The 24982-nt window shown below is 40.5% G+C and overlaps 1 protein-coding gene across 3 annotated transcripts in view; it reads right to left on the reverse strand.

Moving 5' to 3' along the window:
- celsr1a (cadherin EGF LAG seven-pass G-type receptor 1a) overlaps positions 1-24982 on the reverse strand; it is a 311160-nt gene that overhangs the window by 113252 nt on the left and 172926 nt on the right. For all 3 annotated transcript variants that reach the window (XM_043713697.1, XM_043713696.1, XM_043713695.1), the window contains exons 4-5: positions 18775-18997; positions 4434-4549 (exon numbers count right to left, since the gene is read on the reverse strand). In XM_043713697.1, the coding sequence (XP_043569632.1) occupies positions 4434-4549; positions 18775-18997 (339 nt within the window). The remainder of the gene's footprint in view (positions 1-4433; positions 4550-18774; positions 18998-24982) is intronic.

A 24982-nucleotide genomic window follows, 5' to 3' on the forward strand; every position in this document is an offset into this window, starting at 1 on the left:
GAATAAAATTTGAATATCATTTTACCTCCACTTGAGCTTATCAGCACAATGTTACTGGGATTATCTTATTTAAAATGTATTTTATTTACAGTCAAGTAGATTGGTAGGAAAAAGGGGTTAAATGACAAGTATCCCTTCCAAATAGTGATGAGGCTGATGATTCTGTTGTAATGGCTATCTTCAACAGATGGAATAAATTGTTTTAAAAATAAAACAAAGTCCCTAACATTTAAGGCCCAGCCACACCAGTGAGAACCACCACACTGTACTGTGCTCATCTAAAGTTATTCACGTTAATAAAAACAGCAGCATGAGGCTGGCAGTAATATTTTAAGGAATCAGTAAGTCATGTAAAGCAGCATAATCTGAAAGTGTACAGGCTTTGAAAATGGTCCTTCTTCGATAGCAAGTTTAAGCACAATTATACAGCACCATTTTAGATTATCTCTTCGAACTTCAAGAGGCCAATGAAGAGCAAAATAAGCATTGAACCCCATTTGGTTAAGACATGAAAATCTACTTTTTTTGTGGAAGTTTAGTGGATTTATACATCACACCTTGTTGGGTTATTTGTTAATTATTGAAAGAAGGTGAAGTTAAATGAAAATAAGTCAAATTGCATCAATGAAATGGTGAAAAGATGGTGATTACGTTACTAACACAGATAATTGTTAGAAAATCTTTTATTTCTAGATTGCATAATCTGCATTCTTTATCGGGTGAGCAATGTTTTAGCACCTCTACGGTATGCCTACACAAGATTTGACAGTTGATGTGAAACTGAACTTCAGTATTTACTCATTTCAGTGCAGAATAATGCAACCAAAGTTTTATTTTACACTTCTACTTCATTATATTAGAGGGTTAAGCTATTTTCTATTATCCCCTCTCTCTAAAACATTCCCAAAATACTGGCCTTTATTTCTTACTTCTTTCAAAAGATCATTAAAATTGTTTATCATCGTGCTTTTGAATCCCCTCCCAATCTGGCCAGTTTCTCACAAATCATTGAATTATTACTCCATAAATGGTCACTCTATGGAATTTTTATTATTTTTCCTCAAAGTGGTCCTCATGTGTCTTTCCTTTCCTACTATTTTCTGCTTCCATATTTCATAGTCACACAAACACAATCCTTTCATTGGAGAAGTGGGATTTTCTAAGCTGCAGACATTCTATGTCCCTCGGAATATTGCTCTGTGAACAGAGAAAGTACATTTCACATTTTGTCCCTCTGAAAATGAAACTTGGCTGCAAATGGGCAAAACTCAGGCCTTGCAACTCAACAGCTAGTTAAACACTCAACCTGCTTGAAGCATCTAAGAAACAGGCAGATTTGCCAGGTTGGACATTGACAAATGCTGTAGAAGTTCAAATTAAGGAAATTATGCAGCATTGTATTTTTAAGAAAGATGACTAATGCAGCATTAAGTTTGGATATTCCCACTCAGTAGCTGCAAAAGGCTTGCAAGTGGTGCAATTAAGTAAAAACAAATGGTAAAGATTATTTAAATTGTAAACATTGGTACAAATCAAAGCACAAACGGACCTATGATTACACACGGCATATCTGTTATCGGGCTCTCGAAATGATCAACACGAGGCCCTTCACTTAAGCCTGCATGCAATTCTTAACTATGTAAGCTTTAGCCAATGAATAGCAAAACTTAAGGCACCTTTTGTACATGTTGCAAAGATGACTATTGATTACATTTCGTTAAAGCTTACTTTCCCTCCCAGACAAATGTGTAACTATTCAAGAACAGATCCCTGATTAAAAAACAAAGAAAATTTACACCCCAGGAACAGGCCCTTCGGTCCTTTAAGCCTGAACCGATCCAAATGTATTGTCTAAACCTGTCGGTCAATTCCCTCTACTGAATCCCTCCACTCCCCATCTACTCATGCATTTATTCAGATGCATCTTAAATGAATCTACCGTGCCTGCCTCTACCATCTCTGCTGGCAATGCATTCCAAATGCCCACCACCCTCTGTGTGAAGTACTTGCCGCATGTATCGCCCTTAAACTTTTCACCTCTCACCTTGAAAGCACAACCTCTCGTTATTGAATCCTTCACCCTGGGAAAAAGCTTGACTCTATCCACCCTGTCTATACCCTTCATGATTTTGTAGACCTCAATCAGGGCCCCCTCAATCTCCTTTTTTCTAGTGAAAATAAACTAACCGACTCAACTTCTCTTGCCTGGTACCTTCCATACCAGGCAACATCCTCATAAACCTTCTCTGCACCTTCTCCAAAGCGTCCACATCCTTTTGGTAATGTGGCACCCAGAACATGTGGGCGGCACGGTGGCACAGTGGTTAGCACTGCTGCCTCACAGCGCCAGAGATCCGGGTTCAATTCCCGCCTCAGGCGACTGACTGTGTGGAGTTTGCACGTTCTCCCCGTGTCTGCGTGGGTTTCCTCCGGGTGCTCCGGTTTCCTCCCACAGTCCAAAGATGTGCAGGGTCAGGTGAATTGGCCATACTAAATTGCCCATAGTGTTAGGTAAGGGGTAAATGTAGGGGTATGGGTGGGTTTCGCTTCGGCGGGTCGGTGTGGACTTGTTGGGCCGAAGGGCCTGTTTCCACACTGTAATCTAATCTACAAGAAAACTGTACACAGTATTCTAAATGCGGCCAAACCAATGCCTTGTACAATTTTAACATGACTTGCCAGCTCTTATACTCAATACCCCGTCCAATGATAGCAAGCATACTATATGTCTTCTTGACCACTCTATCCACCTGTGCAGCAACCTTCAGGGTACAATGGACCTCCACTCCCAGATCTCTCTGCCCATCAACTTTTCCCAAGGCTCTTCCGTTCATTGTATAATTTGCGCTAGAATTAGTCTTGCCTAAATGCATCACCTCACATTTGTCTGGATTGAAATCCATCTGCCACTTTTCCGCCCAACTCTCCAGTCTATCTATATCCTCCTGTATTCTCTGACAGTCCCTTATGCTTTCTGCTACTCCACCAATCTTTGTGTCATCTACAAACTTGCTGATCATACCAACAGTGCCCTCTTCCAGATCATTTATGTATATTACAAACAACAGTGGCCCCAATACTATCCCCTGTGGAACACCACTGGTCACCTTTCTCCATTTCGAGAAACTCCCTTCAACTACTACTCTCCATTTCCTTCTGCTCAACCAATTCTTTGGTCACCATGTGACTTCACTTTCTCCATTAGTCTACCATGGGAACCTTATCAAACGCCTTACTAAAGTCCATGTATATGACATCAACAACCCTTCCTTCATCTATCAACTTCCTCGAAGAACTGTATTAAGTTGGTAAGGCATGATCTCCCCTGCTCAAAACCATGTTGCCTCTCACTGATAAGCCCATTCTTTTCTAAATATAAATAGATCCTATCCCTCAGTACCTTCTCCAGCAACTTTCCCACCACCGACGTCAGGCTCACTGGTCTGAAGTTACCCGGAATATCCCTACTACCCTTCTTGTACAGGGGGACAACATGAGCAACCCTCAGTTCTCCAGCACTTCACCTGTATTTAAGGATGCCACAAAGATATCTGTCAGGGCCCCAGCTATTTCCTCTCTCGCCTCTCTCAGCAACCTGGGATAGATCCCATCTGGTCCTGGGGATTGGTCCACCTTAATAACCACTAGCATACCCAACACATCTTCCCTACTTACGTCAACGTGATCCAGACTAATCAAACTTCTATCTCTAATCTCAACATCCATCATGTTCCTCTCCTCAGTGAATACTGATGCAAAGTAATCATTCAGAATCACACCCATTCTCTCAAATTCGACACACAGCCTTCCTTCATTATCCTTTAGTGGGTCAATCCTTTCTTTAGTTACCCACTTGCTTCTTATATAAGAATAAAATGCTTTGGGATTCTTGTATTTTCATTCAGATTGTATTTCGTCAAAGTTTGTGTGAAAATATCAAGTGTAAAAGATCTAAATCACAATGTTTGGGAAAACAATATAAAGCTGCTCTTCATGGGGGCTATTTCCACAGTAGCTCATCATCTACCAAGTGTGCTGGATCTAGCTCTAACTTTTACTTTTATGTTATCTAAAAAACATAAAGTTTGAGTTACAATCTGATCCTCTGTGGTGAGTTAGGCATTAACTAAACAGTGAAACACATACTGATAAGTTGTCTACTATGACCAACAGGAATTTCTAACAATTTATTTTACATTTAAGCAGACGAAAGCGATAACAGTGCAGCTTTACCTGCTGAGAATGGATTAGTACTTGGATGGGAGACTGTCTGGGAATACCGATGCAGTAGGCTTTAGCTCTTTTGTGGTTCAGTGGTAGGGTCTCTATTCCTGGACTGAGTGACCTGGGTTCAAGTCCCACCTGCTCCAGAGGTGTGTAATATAATGTCTGGACAGGCTGATTACAAAAGTAGATTAATTTTTTTTAATTACCTGCTGAGAAAGTCAGTTGGATTTGTTCTTCAATGATCTCCAGAGCAATAAAATCATGTTTTTCATTAAAACGGCCGTTATAAAGAAGCAAGGCATTTCTCTCCTGTGTTGCAAACCTGCAGTAGAGAGGGAAATGAGAAGACATATAGCCAATTAACAAGGTATGCAGGAGTTGGTATAAGGAAACCTACTCTATTATACACTAAGCAATAGCTGTGTGTCTCAGCCTCTCATAATTGAATACAGGATCTGAGGTTTAGAAAGGAACTGTAAATCCATGTGTTCATCGAGGTACATTTGAATACATTTCTAACCCATCAATTACTAAGAATTTGGAGCAGATTAGTTACACAATGATTCCATCAATTTACACAAATTCTACTTTAATTTCGGAGGTGGGTCTTTCACCCAACCTTTATATCAACAGAGAATGTACCGGCTGTTCCAGGCCCCTAGAAAACCAAGTCCCTTACAGCCTTCATTGACTCCAGGAGAAATCATGCTCATGAATGTGAGGCCTATTGGGTACGTTAATAATCTCCAATCCTTTCAGAGGAGAAATAATAAATCAGCCATCAGGCTGAAGAAATGCAATTCTTGCACTGAGTGAAGGTTCCAGAAGGCAGTTTGCTTCAGAATGGTCAAACCAACCTGCCACCACTATAGTGGCATAAGATGAGAAGATTTAGGAGCAAAAAAAATAGGCATTTCAAACCATCAAATCTGCTCCACCAATGGATTTCGACTGTTCTGATAATCTACAACTGGTTTCTCTCGACCACTCTAATGGAGGTAATGGGATGGACACCACTGTTACGCCCTTACAATTGCAAAGGCCATAGATGCATCTGCTTGTGACTGCCAGCACTGACCCTGGTAAATTCACTGGGTCAGCAGATGTGACCATGAAACTGATCCCTTTGATAACTGGAGAGGAGCCCAAACAGAAACGCTGCCTATACAGTGCCAATTTAGACTGCCAGATTTCAGCACTCACCTCAACAAACTTAATGGGGCAGCTCTACCTTACATTGGCTTCTTAAAAGAGTAGATCTTGCACTTAGAAAAAAAGACCTTTTTATATTTCGAAGTCCAGGCCCCAATCTAATCTCCCCCACCTCCCATTTGACATTCTTCATGCTTGAAGATTTCACAAAAAAAGTTCTGCCCAATCCTTTACTGATAACAGTTTCAGCAAGAAGAACAGAGCTACATCTGTTAATAAAGTAGAAGAACACCTTTTATTTCTACACATAATTAAACAGGGAGAAAAGAAAAATAACAAATCAATCAAATAATTTTTGGCAAATATTGCAAATAAAGGACAACTTACAATGCAAGCATCAGAAAACAAAGGCTTTTGGTACAGAATAAGAAAGAAGCTTGCATCCCAAACAACATTTTGGTAATTGGTAGGTGATATTGCCTGCACTATGTGCAAGGCCTGCTGCATAACTTTTAAAACCATTAAAGTGAGAAATGGTTTAATCCTAACCAGTGACATGATAAATTGCATTCTTAAACCACCTTAGGTGGAGAGGAATCCAGGAACCTGTGAATACCACTATTTCAAAAATGGGATTATCCGTGGGCAATGCCATGGTCAATCCACTAATAATACCAACATTCTAACACTTAATGGTTAGGGGAAAGAAAAACTCAGGAACATAGTTTTTTGAATTTTCCAGACACAACAAACAGTGAAGGATTTCAGAGGTATTGACTTCTTATTTACTAATTTATTCAATGGGATGTGGGCATTGCTGGCTGCACCAGCATTTATTGTCTGCTGCTAACTGCCATTGAGAAGAGATGGTGAGCTGCATTGTTGAATCAGTACAGTTTGTGTTTTGTAGGTGTACAATCAATCAGTCTGTTCAGGAAACAGATCCAGGATTATGAACCAGTGACAATGAAGGTACAGCTGATTGAGTTCCCATGTATCTGCTACCCTTGTCCTTCTAGATAGCAGTGATTGCAGGCTTTGGAGATACCATTGGAAGAGCCTTGGTGAGTTGCTGTAGTACATCCTGTGGATTCTATTCCTGTGTGTTGATGGTGGAGAGAGTGAATGATGAAGGCATTAGAATTAGAATTAGAATCCCTACAGCATGGAAACAGACCAATTCTCCTACCCTGTATTTACCCCTGACTAATGCACCTAATACTATGGGCAATTTAGCATGGCCAATTCACCTGACCTGCACATCTTTGGACTGTGGGAGGAAACTGGAGCACCCAGAGGAAATGCAAGCAGACACGGGGAGAATGTGCAAACTCCACACAGACAGTGGCTCGAGGCAGGAATCTAACCTGGATCCCTAGCGCTGTGAGGCAGCAGTGTTAAACACTGAGCCACTGTGCTGCCCATTTGGGGGCCAATCAAATGGGCTGCTTTGCCCTGGATGTTGTTGAGCTTCTTAAACATTATTGGAGCTGCACTCATCCAGGCAAGCGGGGAGTAGTCTATCACACTCATAACATGTAGATGGTGGATGGGTGTTAGGGAGACTGGTGGTCAGTTGCTCACCACAGAATTCTGAGCTTCTAATTTTCTCTTGTAGCCACAATATTTACACAGCTGATCAAGTTTAGTTTCTAGTGAATGGTAACCCCCATGATGGTGATACGGAGTCATTCAGAAGTGGTTTGCTAGTTCCTAGCTTTCTGGTTTTGCATTGTGAGAATACATCAGCTGGTTGATTCCTTTGCCTGCTTGATGGTGTAATTTCTGATGGAAGTCTAGAGAACTCTGTGACAGCATAAGGAAAGGTAAAAAGCATATTAAAGAGGTTATTTGATCTTTGTAGACAGCTTTCTTCAACATCAATGATGAGCATCTTTGCTTTGCCATTGACTGCAAAAGTCTGCCCACTGTGTTCTTGAAGTGGTACACCATAATTACTCAAAGCTGTGTGGGGCTGGTTTGACATGATAACCATGCGGATGTTTATTTCCTTGACATATCTTGCTTTATCATGATTTTATTGGAAATGTAAATATTGTCAGCAATATCCTTTGCTGAAACTGACTTCTTGGCCAACATTAAAATTGGTATTGACATAAAACCTGCCACTCAGCTGATCCACTCAAAACTGAAGTTCATGCCTCTTCTGTTCCACGTCTAAGCAAATCAGCTCCTTTAAGGAGGGCAGTAACAACTCTGTATTGACTACTGCTTGGCAATTACTTGCTTTTCTGAACAGCATATCTTGTATGCATCCCTGTGAACCGATATCGGTCGGTCAACGTTAGAAAGACATTTGGAAAATTATGCACTCTTCAACATATTTGTAGTGCTCTGGGGTGAACATTTTAATGTTTCTATCCAGCCATTATTGGGCATGTACTGTTCTCAATTTTTTCGGTTGTTTTAAAATTATCCAGACTTTGGGTGAAATCTGTTAGTTAAGTATCAATTGAAGTTAACATCAGTGGGTTTGCTTTAAAAAAAGGTGCAGGTTTTCAAAATTATTAATTTAATACTGGCATTTTAATGAGTACACTATGAGCTATTATGTGCTTGCTCTTCTACCCAGTTAGTCATTTTAGATTGCATCTGGTCCCCAGCCACTGACATACCCCTATCCATCCTCAGCTTAAGCATTCCATCACTTTCCTGGCACCCTAACCACACTCTTGCCTAAAGTACTTACCCTCTCACAAGAGCTGTCACAAAGTTTCTCGCAGTGCTGCTGCACATTTCACTCTCAGAGCATGACACATTGACTGTTGTAAAAAGGAACATGATTCGACTGTCCCCAGGTAACTTGCACAGGGACAGGTTGTGTTGAATTCAATGCTAGTCTGCATTTCTGAGGTATTAATGTAAAATAAATACGAACAAGGTGGCAAATGACTGTAATTGCCACTTCTAACCAGAAGAATCAAACTAGATGGGTCATGAGATGAAATTCAACACAGAATGAAGCGCCACTACTTCTGTAAACCCACATTGTAATGTTTGCCACAAAATAAAATTGTGTTTCTATCATCTTAATTGGCTCAATTTAAAAATGTGCTGTTTGATGTGGAACCGAGCTACGCAGACTGGGAAAGCCTCGTGCACGAAATCCTGTGTTGAGCCAATTTGATCTCCAGGATGGCAGTAAAGACATTATAAGTAGTTTTTGTGCCTTTAGGCTAGGGAGGGAGGGCGGGAATCAGATACCTATTCACTGATCAGTAATTGTAGAGCTGACTGAACCTGTTGTAGCTGAAAGCTTCATTTGCAAGGCAGGTTTATTAAAATTATGAAGAAGCACTGCAAGCTGGCCAAGTCTGGTCATGTGATGGAGGCCACCAGTAAGCATGCACCAACAGGCACAGTGTATATGGCCATCGTGCAAGTTGCAGAAGTGTTTCTGGAATGCAAGAGATGGCTTTACCTCATGAAGCCTTATTCTCATTAATACTGCCATGAGAGTCATACTGTGTAGGTTGTGTGCCTTCAAGGGATCGAACTATCAGTCTAACAAAAAATCCTTCAATTTTGTGCCACTCATCAATACTGAGTGTAGGCCAAGTAGAAAGATTAACCCTTTGGCTCCAGAGGATTATTTAACTTAAAAGCAGTGCAGTAGTTTTAAAGCTTTAAAAGGTTGCTGCTAATGCAGGTTAAATAGATGTATTAGTGACCAGTTTAAAGCTGAGATCCTTAACACTTCTGGCTTGAGTTGAAGAGACTCCTACCCAATGCTCCATCAATCCCACATGCAAATCATAGCTTGTTTACCTAATCATCGTGTGGTCCTGTAATCCAACAGTTTACACATTAACTCATAGGTAGCAGATTGTCTCCAGCTTGAATAGCAACTATCCACAATTATGTTCAACATTTCTTAGATACTTATTACTGATCACGTTAATGAGCTCATTCAGAATATTGTCAGAGCACATCTTGCTTGATTTTTGACAGTTTTGGCATTATTATCACTGCAAATCTCAGCCAATATTACTGACCAAGTACGGAGACTAAATTAGTGCAGTAGATCATTTCCTATGATTTAGTGCAGTAGATCATAGGCTAATATTGTTGCCTATGTCTGGGATTTTTAAACCAAATGTAAAAGCCCAAACTAGACTGAGAGGGAGAGTGCAGTTCAAAAATAACAGCAGAGCAGAACAATAATGGATGTGAATGAATGGATTGATGTGAAAAGACAGAGAGGCAAAATATGTTAATTATCTCAATGAAGGCTAAGATTTTTTTGAGGTTTGACTGGAATATTGGGGGCAATCACCTTATACTTGGATCACTTTGTACAAAGCAGCAATTAGTCATGTAAATGTACAGCAATATTCTTCTCAGGAACACCTCACTTAAAATGAAAATCTAGAACTTGAACTATAACTAAACTTGTAAAAATGCAAAAAGAGCAAACAACTAAGCATCTTTCCTAGCATATTTATAAAAGTTTCCTGAATGATAGTAGACACCTAAGAGCATATATTGTCTTAGAATTGTTTGCTTAACACTTCAGATAACTTATTGCAAAGCACTGAACTAGGTACAACTAGGAAAACCTGTAATTTCATTAATGCTTTAGCTGACTGTGGAAGGGTGCTAAAAGGGGATTTTAATCCTGAGGGTATATTGGAATTTTTTTATCCACTTGTAAAAAAAAAAAATCTCTTCACAGGAAGATTTTGTTTTGCTTTCTCAGCATAAGTGCTGCTAAGTACAACAATTTTGTATGCAAACATGGAGAACTCGAGATTTGCACAATTTTCTTCACATTTTTCACTTTGGAGTTTAAGGATGGCAGCCACACCTCCAGAGGTGTCTACCTGGTGTCCCCATTTTCAACACGATGAGTACACTTTTTAAAAAAAAACTATCATTGCTAGGATAAAAACAGAAGACAATAAGAGTGTGACCAGATACTCAGTTGTAAACTTGGTAACTTGCCAAATGATTATGTCATAATATTCCGTTTATGATTTTTGTCCCACTAAATCAAATCACAGTATTATTTGGATTTCTCATCATTCCTAAAAACACAAGCTGGTGGTAAGTTTTTGTGCTATCTTTGAGTCCCTGGGGTACCAAGCATTATCTCCATGGTGATATCAATAGACTTTGTTAAGTGTACCAGAGCTCAGACAAGCTGAAACAAATGGGTATTCGGAATTTAGCATGCTGTCCATTATATAAAAAGCTGCCCCACTTCATTAACATGCACAAAGTAGCACTCACGCAAAGTAGAGCCAAAGACTTCTTTGTGAAAAAAAAATGAGAGGCATTCTCCAATATCCAGTCTACTTTATAACTCCCTGGAAAGGTGCCACAGTGCATAAATTAAAATCAATCCTACCAATGAATTCAGAGAGCAGATTGATTGAAATACAAATTTACCATAAAAAGGAACAAATCAGATACTCGCACAAATGTCTCAGCACAGGAAGAATACGCTAACTACAGGTTACAATCTCTGATTTCCAAATACAAGTGATTAATAGAATGAAAGCACAGGAACATATGATTAACAATCCAAGTCACAATCGGAGAGGTTTTCAGTGTGCTTCACATTGTAAGAGCACAACTTAGCAATTTACATTCCAGGGCTTATTTTCTATGCTGTCACTACTAGCTGGATACATTACTCACAACTACAGATAATCGAAATGTCACAGGCACATTGCTTGCTGCATTTGACCAGCTAATTTTTTAAAGCAATTTTTATTGGAAACTCAATGATGCACACTTTTATAACACTGAAGTACACACGAGTACCACTGCTGCATTCATCAAGAAATCATTGTATAGCTAAGGGCATAATTGCATGGATAGTTTATAACTTGGAGACAGTGAGAACTGCAGATGCTGGAGCTGGAAAATGTACAGCGGGTCAAGCAGCATCAGAGGAGAAGGGGAGTCGACGTTTCAGGTCGGAACCTAGAGTCCTGATGAAAGTTTCCAATCTGAAGCATTGAATCCCCTTCTCCTCTGATGCTGCTTGACCTGCTGTGCTTTTCCCAGCTCTATTCTTTATCCATTGTGGATGTTTTATAAAATCACTGAATACGTAAACACTTCATGAAAGTAAACATTCCCATACCTTGTGAATTCAATGTCTACTGAACCTATGCATTAATTGTAGAAAAATACACTACTTGGAGCAAATAATGTCATGACTTTAAAGTGGCATATTTTGTCCTGGGTTCCATGTTTATGTAGAGTTGTGGGACAGTGGGGAAAGATCATGAATATTGATGATTGTGTTGTTGGAGTTGGTGCAGCTCAGCGGGAAGTTTTCTACACTAATAGGATATGTTTGGTTTTGTGGCTCTCCAAGAACATTCCCCATTCTACTAAATGTTTTTCTTCTCCCAAAGAAGAAAAGTATTGCCGTTGATGGCAGAAGTTCCACATCTATCTCTTGTAGGCAACGTTACAACTGGGTTCTGGCCTGCTTAGGAGAACATACTTGTCTGCTCATTCATGGAGCACCACCCTCAGGTACAGCAAATACAGACCACTGTCCTTTTTCAGATCACTCCAGTCATCTCTCAGATGGCCATTTGGATGACAGAGCATGGCCAGAATGTGTGCAGGAGAGTCATTCTGAACATAACTGCCCCCAGTATGGTAAGAGGAAGTTAAACTTGTGCAGTTAAGGCAGGCTGCAATACAACAATGTTAGTTCAAACTTTGGGTGAAGATTTGTAGCTGGGTGCTCGTTGTTGTGGTTCTGTTCGCCGAGCTGGAAACTTTTGTTGCAAACATTTCGCCCCCTGTCTTGGTGACATCCTCAGTGCTTGGGAGCCTCCTGTGAAGCGCTTCTGTGGTGTTTCCTCCGGCATTTATAGTGGAACATCTGTACAAGGTATTCGCCAAAAACGGATACCCGCGCAATTTCATCAACAGATGCCTAAGAGAAAGACAACGGAACGAGGACATGCCGCAACCCAAAGGACTAGCCACACTACCATACATCAGGAGCATTTCAGAACTGACAGCCAGACTACTGCGACCACTAGGACTTATAACAGCACACAAACCAACAGCCACCCTCAGACAACAACTCACCAGAACGAAGGACCCGATACCCAGCATGAGCAAAACTAATGTAGTATACAAAATCCCATGCAAGGACTGCACAAAACACTATATAGGACAAACAGGAAGACAGCTAACGATCCGCATTCCAGAACATCAACTAGCCACGAAACGCCACGACCAGCTATCCTTAGTAGTCACACACGCAGACGACAAGCAACATGAATTCGACTGGGACAACACTACCATTATAGGGCAAGCCAAACAAAGAACAGCCAGGGAATTCCTAGAAGCATGGCACTCGTCCACCAACTCCATCAACAAACACATCGATCTGGACCCAATATACCGGCCACTACAGCGGACAGCTGAACCTGACAACCGGAAGCGGCAGGGACAGGCCACTATAAATGCCGGAGGAAACACCACAGAAGCGCTTCACAGGAGGCTCCCAAGCACTGAGGATGTCACCTAGACAGGGGACGAAATGTTTACAATGTCAGTGGAGAATCTGAAATGGCTTTCCTTCACTTTGCTGCAGGCGATGGTGTTTTCCAAATGACTGTGTTTGTTGCATAATTCCTCAAGAATCACCCTGGGGTGAATTCTCAGGCAGTTCTCTATTTTACCCTTGGCTAGTGGTAAATAATGTACTAAGCAATAGAAATTTCATTTCTTTAACATTCTAACATAAAGAATGTCCCATAGCACTTCAAAGGCACAATTATCAATTTTTTACACTGAGTCATGTAAATGGACAACAGAGTAAAGGTTTGGTCAATTAGGTGTCAAGGAGCATGCCAAAGGAAGAAAGGGATTTAGAGGGGATTCCCCAAGTTAGGCAACTGGAGCAATAACAAACAAAAATATAAAGGCGGTTGGAATTGGAGGTGTGCATTCAGAGGGCTGAAGAACTGGAGGAGGTTACAGAGAGAACAGCTTAAACGGGAGTTGGCTACTTTGCCCTTTTCACTTGCTCTACAATTTTACTGGATCACTGGTGAGTTTTTACCACAACTCCCATTTGCCTGCATTATTCTCAAATCCTTTAATTTCTTTCAATCTAATAAGTCATTCTTCTTCATCCTGAAAGTATTTAATAACTAAGCAATACAATCCTCGAGATTTAAAGATGCCGGTGTTGGACTGGGGTGTATAATGTTAAAAATCACACACCAGGTTATAGTCCAACAGGTTTAATTGGAAGCACCAGCTTTCGGAGCAACAACCAACTGATGAAGGAGCAACACTCTGAAAGCTAGTGCTTCCAATTAAACCTGTTGGACTATAACCTGGTGTTGTGTGATTTTTAACTTTGTACAATCTTCAAGGTAGAGAATCCCAGAAATTCATGACCCTTTAACTGAACGCATTTCTTTACATCCCAGCCCTAAATGGCTGACCCCACATTCTGAGTTTGTGACATCTGATTCTTTATTCCCAGCCAGGGAAATATCCTCTCAGCACCCAGTCCCTTCTGAATTTTACATGTTTTAATTAGATTGCTTTTCTTTCTTTTAAATTCTAGGGAATATCGACTCCACATCTCCTCATCCCAAGAAGCAATCTGATGAACACTTCCTCTGTAGGTGGATACCTTTCTTCGGTAAACTTAAACTGTTCACAATCGTAAAAGTGTCATTTCTCCAAGGCATTACAACCATATAGTAAAACATTTTGACTGTTTTTACATTTCAATTCCTTTGTTCCAAAGGCAAACATACCATTTGTTTTTCCAATTGCTTGCTATAACTACCTGTTCATGTTACAAGAACACCCAGTTCCCTCTGAATACCAAAATTCTGTCTCCCCACCATTCAAAAATATTCCACTTCTCCTTCCAAAGTAGATAACTCCACAGTTGCCCACATTATATTCCATCTTCCATGTTCTTGCTCACTCCTCCCTTTGCAGCCTTTTTGTCTCCTTCCCACAACTTACGTTTCCACCTAACTTTGTATCAACAGCAAACTTGGATACATGGCAATATTGGACATATTCTATATAATACTCACTCCCACAAAATTCTAAGTAGTTGCAAACTGAAATTCAATTTAAAACTTGAATTTAATTTTGATCTTCAAATGGAACTACAAGTTAGCTCGCAGAAGGTACCTGTCAGTGGAGGTTAACTATCTGTCAACTGAGAGTGATGGCCTGAAGAAAGACCAATTATAGGGAAGATGGGAAGCTGACTGAGCAATTATAATTTAGCTGTAACTGAAAAAGGTCATTAAAAGTAAACAGCCTCTACCTGATGCCCAAGAGGTCATAACTGGAATGTACTGTGAAATAGGGTGTGTACACGTTAGTAAGTTTGTGCAGAAGGGATAGGTACACCTACTTTTGGCTCCAGTACTTATTCTGGTTCGTGTGAGTGTGAGGCATTAACTATTCAAATTGTTGTGAAGTGCTTTAGTGTTTAATGTTTAACTGTACAAAAAAAATGAAAAACTTACAACAAATGAATAATGTATACTTGTGATATCTAGACAAGATATGATGAACTGGTTGTGTGCCTGAAATCCAGCGTGTGGGAGTTCATTGACTGTGAGACTGTCGCAAGCAAATCCATTAGTCGATGTCTCCATCTCAGAAACCTCCAAGCTGGAGTGTGAATTATAGCTAACTCTGAAAAGGAGGGGGGAGAAAAACCTATCTGAATAGCTTGTTCCAGACCTCTATCGCATCAGGAGGTGAGATTAGATGAGATTCCCTATAGTGTAGAAACAGGCCCTTCGGCCCAACAAGTCCACACTGACCCTTTGAAAAGTAAGCCATCCAGACCCATTTCCCTCTAACTAATGCACCTAACACTATGGGCAATTTAGAACAGCCATTCTACCTGTCCAGCACATCATTAGACTGTGAAACCCACACAGACACGATGAGAATTTGCCAACTCCACACAGACAGTCACCCGTGGCTGGAATTGAACCTGGGTCCCTGGCGCTGTGAGGCAGCAATGCTAACCATTGAGCCACCGTGCTGCCCCGAGCCGCAAGTTCAGAAAATGGCTGGTGCAACGAATAGCATACAAAGTGATGGCAGCTCAGGTTAAAGACAGTGCAGTGTTCGGTCAAAACCGATCCTATTCAACACGTATAGCATACTGTTAAACGTGAAAGCAAGGATAAAAACTGCTGGAGGACACCGGTAGCATATCAGAACGTGAACAGAGTTGGAAGCAGAGGCAAGTGCAGTGACTATCACTAAGGAGAAGCTGAAGGGTTTGAAGGTCAATAACCCACCCAGACCGGATGAACTACACCCAGAGATTCTGAAGGAGATAGCAGAGGGGATTGTGGAGGCGTTGGTGGTGATCTTTTAGGAATCACTGGAGTCTGGGAGTGAATCAGAGGAGTAGAAAATGGCAAAGCACCACTCCTTATTAAAGAAAGGAGGGAGACAGAAGACGGGAAATTATAGGCCAGTTAGCTTGATTTCAGTCGCTGTTAAGATTTGAGAGTCCATTATTAAGGATAAGATTGTGGAGTACTTGGAAGTGCATGGTAAATAGGTCAGCACCTTGACAAGATGCTGCACAGGAGGCTGCTAAATAAGAGAAGTGCCCATGGTGTTGGGGCAAGATACTGGCATGGATAGAGGATTGACTGACTGTCTGATTGAAGTTTATAGGATACAAAAAGGGCTGGATAAAGTGGATGTGGAAAATATGTTTCCACTCGGAGGAGAGACTAGGACCTGGGGGCACAGCCTCAGAGTGAAGGGACACTCCTTTACAATTGAGATGAGGAGCATTTTTTCAGCCAGACAGTGGTTAGTCTGTGGAACTTATTGCCACAGAAGGCTGTGGAGGCCAATGTATTCAGTGTATTTAAGACAAAGATAGATGGATGGTTAGTAAAGGATATCGGAGAATGGGGTTGCTAAACATTACAGCCATCAACGAACGGCAGACCAAACTGGGCCAAATGGCCTAATTCTGTTCTTATATCTTACTGTCTTATGGCAGCAGGAATGATGATTGTTGATACTAACAGCAGGAGGCTGTCCAAGGCACGGAAGGAGAAGAAGGGAAAATGTAACTTGGTGGTTATAAATAATTCAATAGTTTGGAGGAGGGATACTATTCATTATAATCAGGATTGAGAATCCCATGAAACAGGCTGCCTAAAAGGTGGCAAAATGAAGGACACTCTGAATAGGATATTGGAGATTTGGAAGAATCATTTCATGATGATCTATATTCAGATCAATGAGATAGGGAAGAGTAAGGAAGAGATTCTTTTTGGAAAACGCTGGGAACAAAGGATTGGAAACTAAAGACCAGAGTCTCTAAGGATTTCAATGTAATGAGCTATGTACAAATTGAAGCAATAAGATAATAACATGTTCAAAAACATTGAAAAGGAAGGAGAATGGAATAATACTTCAGAAACTGTATTAGACACCACAACTAAAAGGGAAAGCCAAAACGTGTAAAGTAATTAGATCAGGAGTGAAGATAAGAAACATGTAGTAAAATGAGAACAGCAGGACAAATTGTGATGTGTGGCCCAAATAAGTATTCTTTATACCTCTTGTCCATAAAACCCACTTCTTGTTTCCTTCAGCCTATTCCAACGAAGTTGCTGATCATCCAGCTTTCCCTGCTGGACCCCTGCCTGTGGATATTGTGAAGTTTACAGTTCTCTCTATTCAGGTGTTGCCCCTTTCTCCTTTAAATATGTTATCATCACTCCTCCTCTCAAAAACAAAACACCTCAAATCTTCCTTCCAAGTGAATGACAATCCTATCTCCAACCTTCAGTTCCTCTCCAAAGTTCATAAATGTGTTATCTTCTCCCAAAATCGTATCCACCATTCCATGTTTGATTCACTCCAATTTTGATTTTTTTTTCTGTCTGCCACAGTACCAATACAGCCCGTACCAAAGTGACAAGTTATAATCTGGGATAACGGTAAACTTTTCCTCCTCAGCCTGTCTGCAGCATTTATCATGGTTGACCATGCCATCCTCTTTACAGAGAGCGCCAAGCTGGCTTTCTTTGAAAAAGGTGGGTCATGCCCGATGAACTGGAATGACGCTTTTTTTTAAAAAAAGGGGTGATTAAAGTTGTGGACAGGGGAATTTCTCTGGACGTTTTGTGAGGACATGCACAAGACACGTGATAAAAATCCTCATAACAGACACTGACCGAAGTTGAAACTGATGGAATTGATAACAAATTATTGACCTGGTGAGGAAATGGGCTAAGTGGAGAGAGATAAATAGTAAGAACAATGAACAAGTACTCTAATTGGTATAATGAGGTTCGTGGTGACGTGCAGGGAACTGTGTTGGGGTCTCAAGCTTCACTGCACTTATTAATGACTTAGAGGAGCAAACAGAAAGTCACATATCCAGAATTACCAATTACACAATAGCTTGAATAGCAAGCAATGTAGATGAAAGCATTAAATTAGAGATATTGATGACTTAAATTAATGGGCAATAGATTTTAACATGATGTTATAATTATACAAATACCTGGAATACTATGAGCACAACCCCTTAGGAATGGCCTTGGCAATCTATTTTTATCAGAATATAGGTTTAAATTATGTGGAGACTCTATAGATATCTGTTTTGCATTCCCTGGAATGTATAAGGTCAAGTGGTGGTTTGACTGAAGTTTAAGGCATTTCACGGAATAGATAGGATCTTTCCAGAAAAAATGATTCTGCTGGTTGAGAGTCTCCGACTGATGGCATCGTCCAGAAAAGAGACCCAGGTCATTCAGAGATAAAGTTCAGAAATATTTCTACACGAAAGCATTAGAGGAGTTTAGAACTCTTCTGCAAACAAGAATTGAAGCTAGATTAACTGTTAAACATAATGTGCAACTAGTAATTTTTTATTAGCAAAGGTTTCAAGTAATAGGGGCAAAGGAGGCTACATGCAATTAAATTCCAGATCAGCCATTACCACTTTGAATGACAGAACATGACCCAAAAGCAAAATGACCTGCTCCTACCTCAACATGACGAAGTGGAGTCAACAAAGACACCCCCCTTTGCTAGAAAAGCGCATGTACTTCCAAAATCCATTCTTGCCACTATGTTTCAGTTTCCAAAAATTCCAGTTTCCTAATTGATGTGAGAGTTCTGTGCTAATGTGCAATTCTGTACTTATGTCCTAGAGTTCTGCATCACAAGAGTGAAAGTCTTCTTTATTAACTTCACACATTTTGGAAAATAACGGCACAAGCTATTGATGGAGCTTTACAATCTTGACTCCTGTGCTTCACTGCGGATCAAAATGAGCACTGAATTGGGCTCCCATTTCTTGGGAGATTTAATAGCATGAGATTGCCTTCAATAATTTATACTCACATGAGGGAGACAGTGAAATGGAAACGCTGCCGTAGACCCTTGAAAGTCACAAAGGATTGTGGAGGAAAGCTACGTGTCGTCATTTCACAGTATGGCCTCTCATACTCGCCAGATGGGCATTCACATCTGAAGCCGCCAACAAGTAGATTAATGCAGGTCCCTCCATTCTTGCAGACTCCAGGTGCACAGCGGCCTGACCTACTGCTCACTTCACAGTGTTCACCTAAAACACAGGAGAGAATATGCAGTTACTCTATAGTGTACAAATCATCATTACTCTTAACAATCTTTGAAAAGAGCAGTTTACCTGCTTTTGTTTTTATCTTGTCTCATTTTCATGATATACTGCAGTTCTTGAAGTATCAGCACTTCTACTTGAGGACAAGATTGTAGCAACATATCTTGAGACCCATCTCTAAGTTTCTCCAGTGTGTCAAACACAATGATTCATTAATAAATGAATTAACTGCTCAATACGGATTGCTGTACTGTCACACGCCTGTTCATTCTCTTGTAGCTGCTGTTGCATTAGCTCACTGGGATATTTTTAATTTTGGCTCAGTTAAAAATGGTGGAGTGCCATTTACTCAATATTCAGCATTGACAAGTATGAAGCAATAGGTTCCAGACTTTTTAAAAATAAAACGTGATGCCACCAGTTACTAGAAATAGCCAAAATCGCAAGTTTTGAGGGTCTGTTTTGGACTTAGTTAAAATACCAGAAAGTTAAAAAAAAAGCTGCCCAGCATGAAATTACGGGAAAAGAAAAAGATGCGAGTCACTGAAGTGCTGGTTTAACCTGCGTATCTTCTAAAGCTACTTCTGTCCAGGATTCCTTGTGTATGGTATCCGTTGCCAGAATTGGTGATAGAAGCAGCTTTAAAAGTAACTTTCAGAAGAGAATTAGACAAATACCTGAAGAGAAAACAAATTACTTAGTGATGGGGAAAGCAAGGGATTACATAGATTAATTCATCTATAACAAGCTGTTTCTGGCACCATGAACCAAACAGTTTCCTTCTGTGTTCAATGATCTTAATTTCTGATAAAGACATCTCCATACTCTGCGTGGTTTCAACTAACATGACATCCACTGTTAAAACCGGGGTGCAGCATAAATTGTTTGATTAATCAATTTTACCACTGGATAGAACACTTTGCAATAAGTTTATCAACCAACCAAGATTCAGGGCAGAGATTATTTGCATACTTTGGGCCTTACCAACAAGTAGCAAGAGTTCATTTTGAACACTTCATCAGCTTTTGGGGGCAATGAGAAGTTTATGATGCTGATATTATTGCTGTTCATTGTGTTCTGAATTTTGTTTTTGTGAATTGTTTATAAGGATGCTTTGTTATAAACTTGACCAATTGCTTCAGGGAGAAAACCAGGCTAAGCTGTGGTTGTCTGCATTTAATTAGGTCTGATAGCAGCTGTCACAGTCCAATTAGTATCAATGTCTCAGACACTATCAATCGGGGCCTTCTTTTTAAAGTGCACTGACACTTCACCACTGTCTTTCATGTTTTGAAATCGTTTGGCACACATGGACTGGGCAAGCATCATCGCTCTCTAAAGGGGAGATTAGGCTATTATCCAGAGATGAAGGAGAGGTCTTTTCAGTTGCTTAAATTAACCCTGGTCCAATGGCTTCACTCAGTGCCAAAGGTTTCCATTTCAGTGCCAAAGTGTCTTTAAAAAATGAACTACTGCAGAACAATGAAAAAAAAATTAGAAACCTGACTTTAGCTGATATTTGACAAAGCCAGAGAAACTCAGCAAATCCAGTTTTGTAATTATGAAGCTGTAGCCCTAACAATCGTGGGACAGTTACACAAGTAATGAAATCAACAGGCTCAATGCTGATAAAATGTGTTTAAAATGTGCCCTTTGTACCATTCTGCTTTATGAATACTTCAACTCTATGCTACATTGCAAAGAAACAGATATTGTGATATCTTGTAAAATGCTTCAAGTCATTCCTAAGCAGCAGTAAAATCATTTCAGTTACAAAAATAACAATTATTTTTGCACTGTATTTATCGTTCCTCAAGATGACAATAAGCGCAGCTTTGGTGTGACCATAAATACAATTTCCAAACTGTACAATTAGCACTGTCAGAAACTAACATCATGAGTCACCTCTTTTTGTAAATAAAAGCCAATATAAAAACCAAACAAAATAAGGCATTTTTTGTGAGATTGCTTTTCAAAAACAGATAACCAATGCTACTGAAACAAGCAGACATTAAAAGAGACCACATGTCAAATGACAAATACATGCCTCCTGATAACCTGATTCCAATGCAAAATGTCTCTTTAATATCACTAAGTCAAACACAAAGACTGAAGTTTTCTGACCTCACACACTCAGAGGTGACCCATTTTGCAGTTTGTTGAAGATTTGTCCTCTGAAAGCCACTCAGTTTCTGTACCATGGCTTGTTATTAGTATACACACTGGACATTCACTTGCTTGTCTCTGAACAACATTTGATTTAATACTGACAAAGTTGATGCTCACAAGCAACCTAAGAGTCACTTCTTCATAATTCTTATCAGGTTTTTAGAATTTTGTTGACGCTAGGATCATCAACAAATATCATTATTTTTAGGTGGACACAAGTTAAATTTTTTAAAAACTTTCTTTCGACAAAATGTGCTTTGAAGGTGCAGGTATTGAAGAAATTGTACACAAAAAAGATTCATTTCACAAAGGCACAAGGGATTTTGTACTCATGCAGAAAGTGTAATAATTATGGATATTCAACTGAATGCATTTCAATGGAGTCTCAAGTTCATGAATTCTCCCAAGACTGTTGTGAAATATATTGATAGTAAGAGAATGGAGGCAAATTAGCTTCTGTGTTGCAAAAAGAAAATAGTGGAACTAATACAGAATTGGAATAAAGTATTACACTGAATAACAGAGCAACTCAAATTTAAGTATATTATTCAAACATAATTGGCAAGGTACAATTCCAAGTTTTTAAACACGAAATGCATAAATCCATTGCTGCATAAATCCCTTTTTGAGAGAAGCTGCATACACTTCCTTAAATATGACCTCTGAGTTGAGTTTTTTTAAGAAAAGCTATTTCTGCTGGTTGGACATGGTAAGGACATCTCTGCCTCTTACAGTACAAAGACACCACTGCATTGCCATTTTGGTCCAGTGTCCCATTAGGAGAAGTGAGAGAGGTCATTGTCATCATTTTCCCATGAGATGGTCCTATAAATCAGACTGTAAAGTCTGATCCCAAGTGGATTCTTATACAGGCAGATGTGCAACAAGACCAAGAGTCATAAGAGCAGAAATTAGGTCATTTGGCCCATCAAGTCTGCTCCGCAATTCAATTATGGCTGATAGGTTTTCCAACCCTGTTTTCCTGCTTTCTTCAGTAACCGTTGATCCCCTTGGCAATCAAGAACTTATTTATCTCTGTTTTAATTATACTAAATGACCCGGCCTCCACATCCTTCACTTGCAATGAATTCCACAGATTCACCACACTCTGGCGAAAGACATTTCCCCTTATCTCCATTCCAAAGGATGTTCCCTTTACTCAAAGGTTGTGTGCTCGGGTACTCTAATCTCCTGCCAACGGAAACATCTTCCCAATGTCCTCTCTTCCCAGGCTGTTCAGTATTTTGCAAGTTTGAATCAGATCCACCTCATCGAGCATAGTTCCAGAGTCCTCAAATCTTCGTCATCCATTAAGCCTTTCATTCCTGGGATTATTCTCAAGAACCTCCTCTGGACCAGATCCAGGGCCAATATATCCTTCTTAAGGAATGGAGCCCAAAATTACTCACAATACTCCAAATGTGGTCTGATCAGAGCTTCATAAAGCCTCAGAAGTACATCCCTGCTTTTATACTGTCAAGATGAATGACATTGTATTTGCCTTCCTAACTACTGACTCAATGTGCAAGTTTACCAGAAAAGAAACCTGGGCTAGAACTCCCAAGTTCCTTTGCACTTCAGATTTATGAATTTTCTCCCCATTTAGAAAATAGTCCACACCTCTGTTCTTCCTATCAAAGTGCATGACCTCACACATTCTTATGTTATATTTCATCTGCCACTTCTTAGCCACCGATAGTCACTGCTTTCCATCCTGAGGAGGACACTTTTATCCCCGCTCTCTGCCTTCTGCCAGACAGCCAAGCTTCTATCCACATGAGTACCATGTCTTTAATACCATGGGCCTTTATTTTACTCAGCAGCCTCCTGTGCAGCACCTTATCAAAGGTCTTTTGGAAGTCCAGATAGATAACATCCTTTGGCTCTCCTTGGTCTAACTTGCTCATTACCTCCTCAAACAAATTGGCTATTTGTTTATTTTTACAGAAAATGAATGATATATTGCCCAGTGCCATTTGAAAAATGTGAATGGCTTTCAGAACTACTTTTATGGTTTGACTTACTCAAATGGATAAGAGGGGTGCCAAGCAGGCATATTGCCAAGAAATTAATACAGGTATTTACAGAAAGTCTGTGTTTTCTGATGCCACAATTGCAGAGGGCACACTCCCTGCAAGTGCAATTGCATTGCCTGTGATGTCACTGACATGGGTATCCCAGGTAGCTGCCTGCACTGAAGATGGCTCAGATCTGACAGATATCACCACTCCCCGCCCCAGTTTCCTGCAGTGCACAACAATGAGTTCAGTGGCTGGAGAAACCACACGTGTCAGTGAACAGGATAGGGGTCAAGCTCCTGTTTGGTGACAGGAATTAGTGTTCCTCAAGCATGGGGAGTGCAAAGTATTTGTCGCTATGGGCTTTATTTGCATACATTCAAAGCAGTGTTTGGTCTGGTGGTCAAGAAGCATCCATTTCCCACATCATGGTGCTCCTGCAGCGACCTTGCTGGTGTGAATGGAAGTTGCAGATTGGTCCATTGCAGATGCTTCAATCTCAAAGGGCAGCTGCACAGCTTGGAGCATCAGTTTCTGTGGGCAGTCTTCCAGCCAGGCATCAGCTCAGCAGGAACTCCAGATTAATTTAACATTCAATGAAATAGCTCCTCCAGTACATTTTCCTGTTAATGACATGAGCTGAACTGGGTCACTGAAGCACATTGCTTCTGTGGCAAAATTGGAGGTGAATACAAACAGAAGATAAACAACTTGATACTCACACCCTTTCTTATTGCTAAAAGTAGTAAGTGGAATGAAAATATGCCTTTGTACTTTCCACACATGCACAGCCCGAGATACTAATGGAACAAATGCAGGGGAAAACCTTTACTAGAATAATAACTGAACTATCAGCAAGAACAATAAAGGTCACTGATGTTAATTCCAATGAGAAAATGCTTCTGCCTAGAGAATGCTTACACATTTTACAGATTTGTACGGCTAATTGGATTGTCAAAGATAGCAGTGATTTTGATGCAGCCTATAAAGTCTGCACCAGCTCTTTTAAAGATGGATCTAGTTAATTCTACTATTTCCGCATTCCACCTTTCCACCACCCCATACCCCAACTAACCAACTTTCTCTATTCAAAGTTTGTGAGAAGATTTGTAGCTCGAGTGTTCATTGTTGTGGTTCTGTTCACCGAGCTGGGAATTTGTGTTGCAGACGTTTCGTCCCCTGTCTAGGTGACATCCTCAGTGCTTGGGAGCCTCCTGTGAAGCGCTTCTGTGATCTTTCCTCCGCCATTTGTAGTGGTTTGAATCTGCTGCTTCCAGTTGTCAGTTCCAGCTGTCCGCTGCAGTGGCCAGTATATTGGGTCCAGGTCGATGTGCTTATTGATTGAGTCGGTGGATGAGTGCCATGCCTCTAGGAATTCTCTGGTTGTTCTATGTTTGGCTTGTCCCAGTCAAATTCATGAGGAGAAAGTGAGGTCTACAGATGCTGGAGATCAGAGATGGAAATGTGTTGCTGGAAAAGCGCAGCAGGTCATGCAGCATCTAGGGAACAGGAGAATCGACGTTTCGGGCATTAGCCCTTCTTCAGGAATGAGGAAAGTTGGTCCAGCAGGCTAAGATAAAAGATAGGGAGGAGGGACTTGGGGGAGGGGCGCCGGAAATGTGATAGGTGGAAAGAGGACAAGGTGAGGGTGATAGGTCAGACTGGGGTGGGGGCGGAGAGGTCGGGAAGAAGATTGCAGGTTAGGAAGGCGGTGCTGAATTTGATGGATTTGACTGAGACAGGCTGGGGAGAGGGGAAATGAGGAAACTGGTGAAACCCGAGT

Source organism: Chiloscyllium plagiosum, chromosome 23 (genome assembly GCF_004010195.1).
Source record: "Chiloscyllium plagiosum isolate BGI_BamShark_2017 chromosome 23, ASM401019v2, whole genome shotgun sequence".
NCBI classification, from domain to species: Eukaryota; Metazoa; Chordata; class Chondrichthyes; order Orectolobiformes; family Hemiscylliidae; genus Chiloscyllium; species Chiloscyllium plagiosum.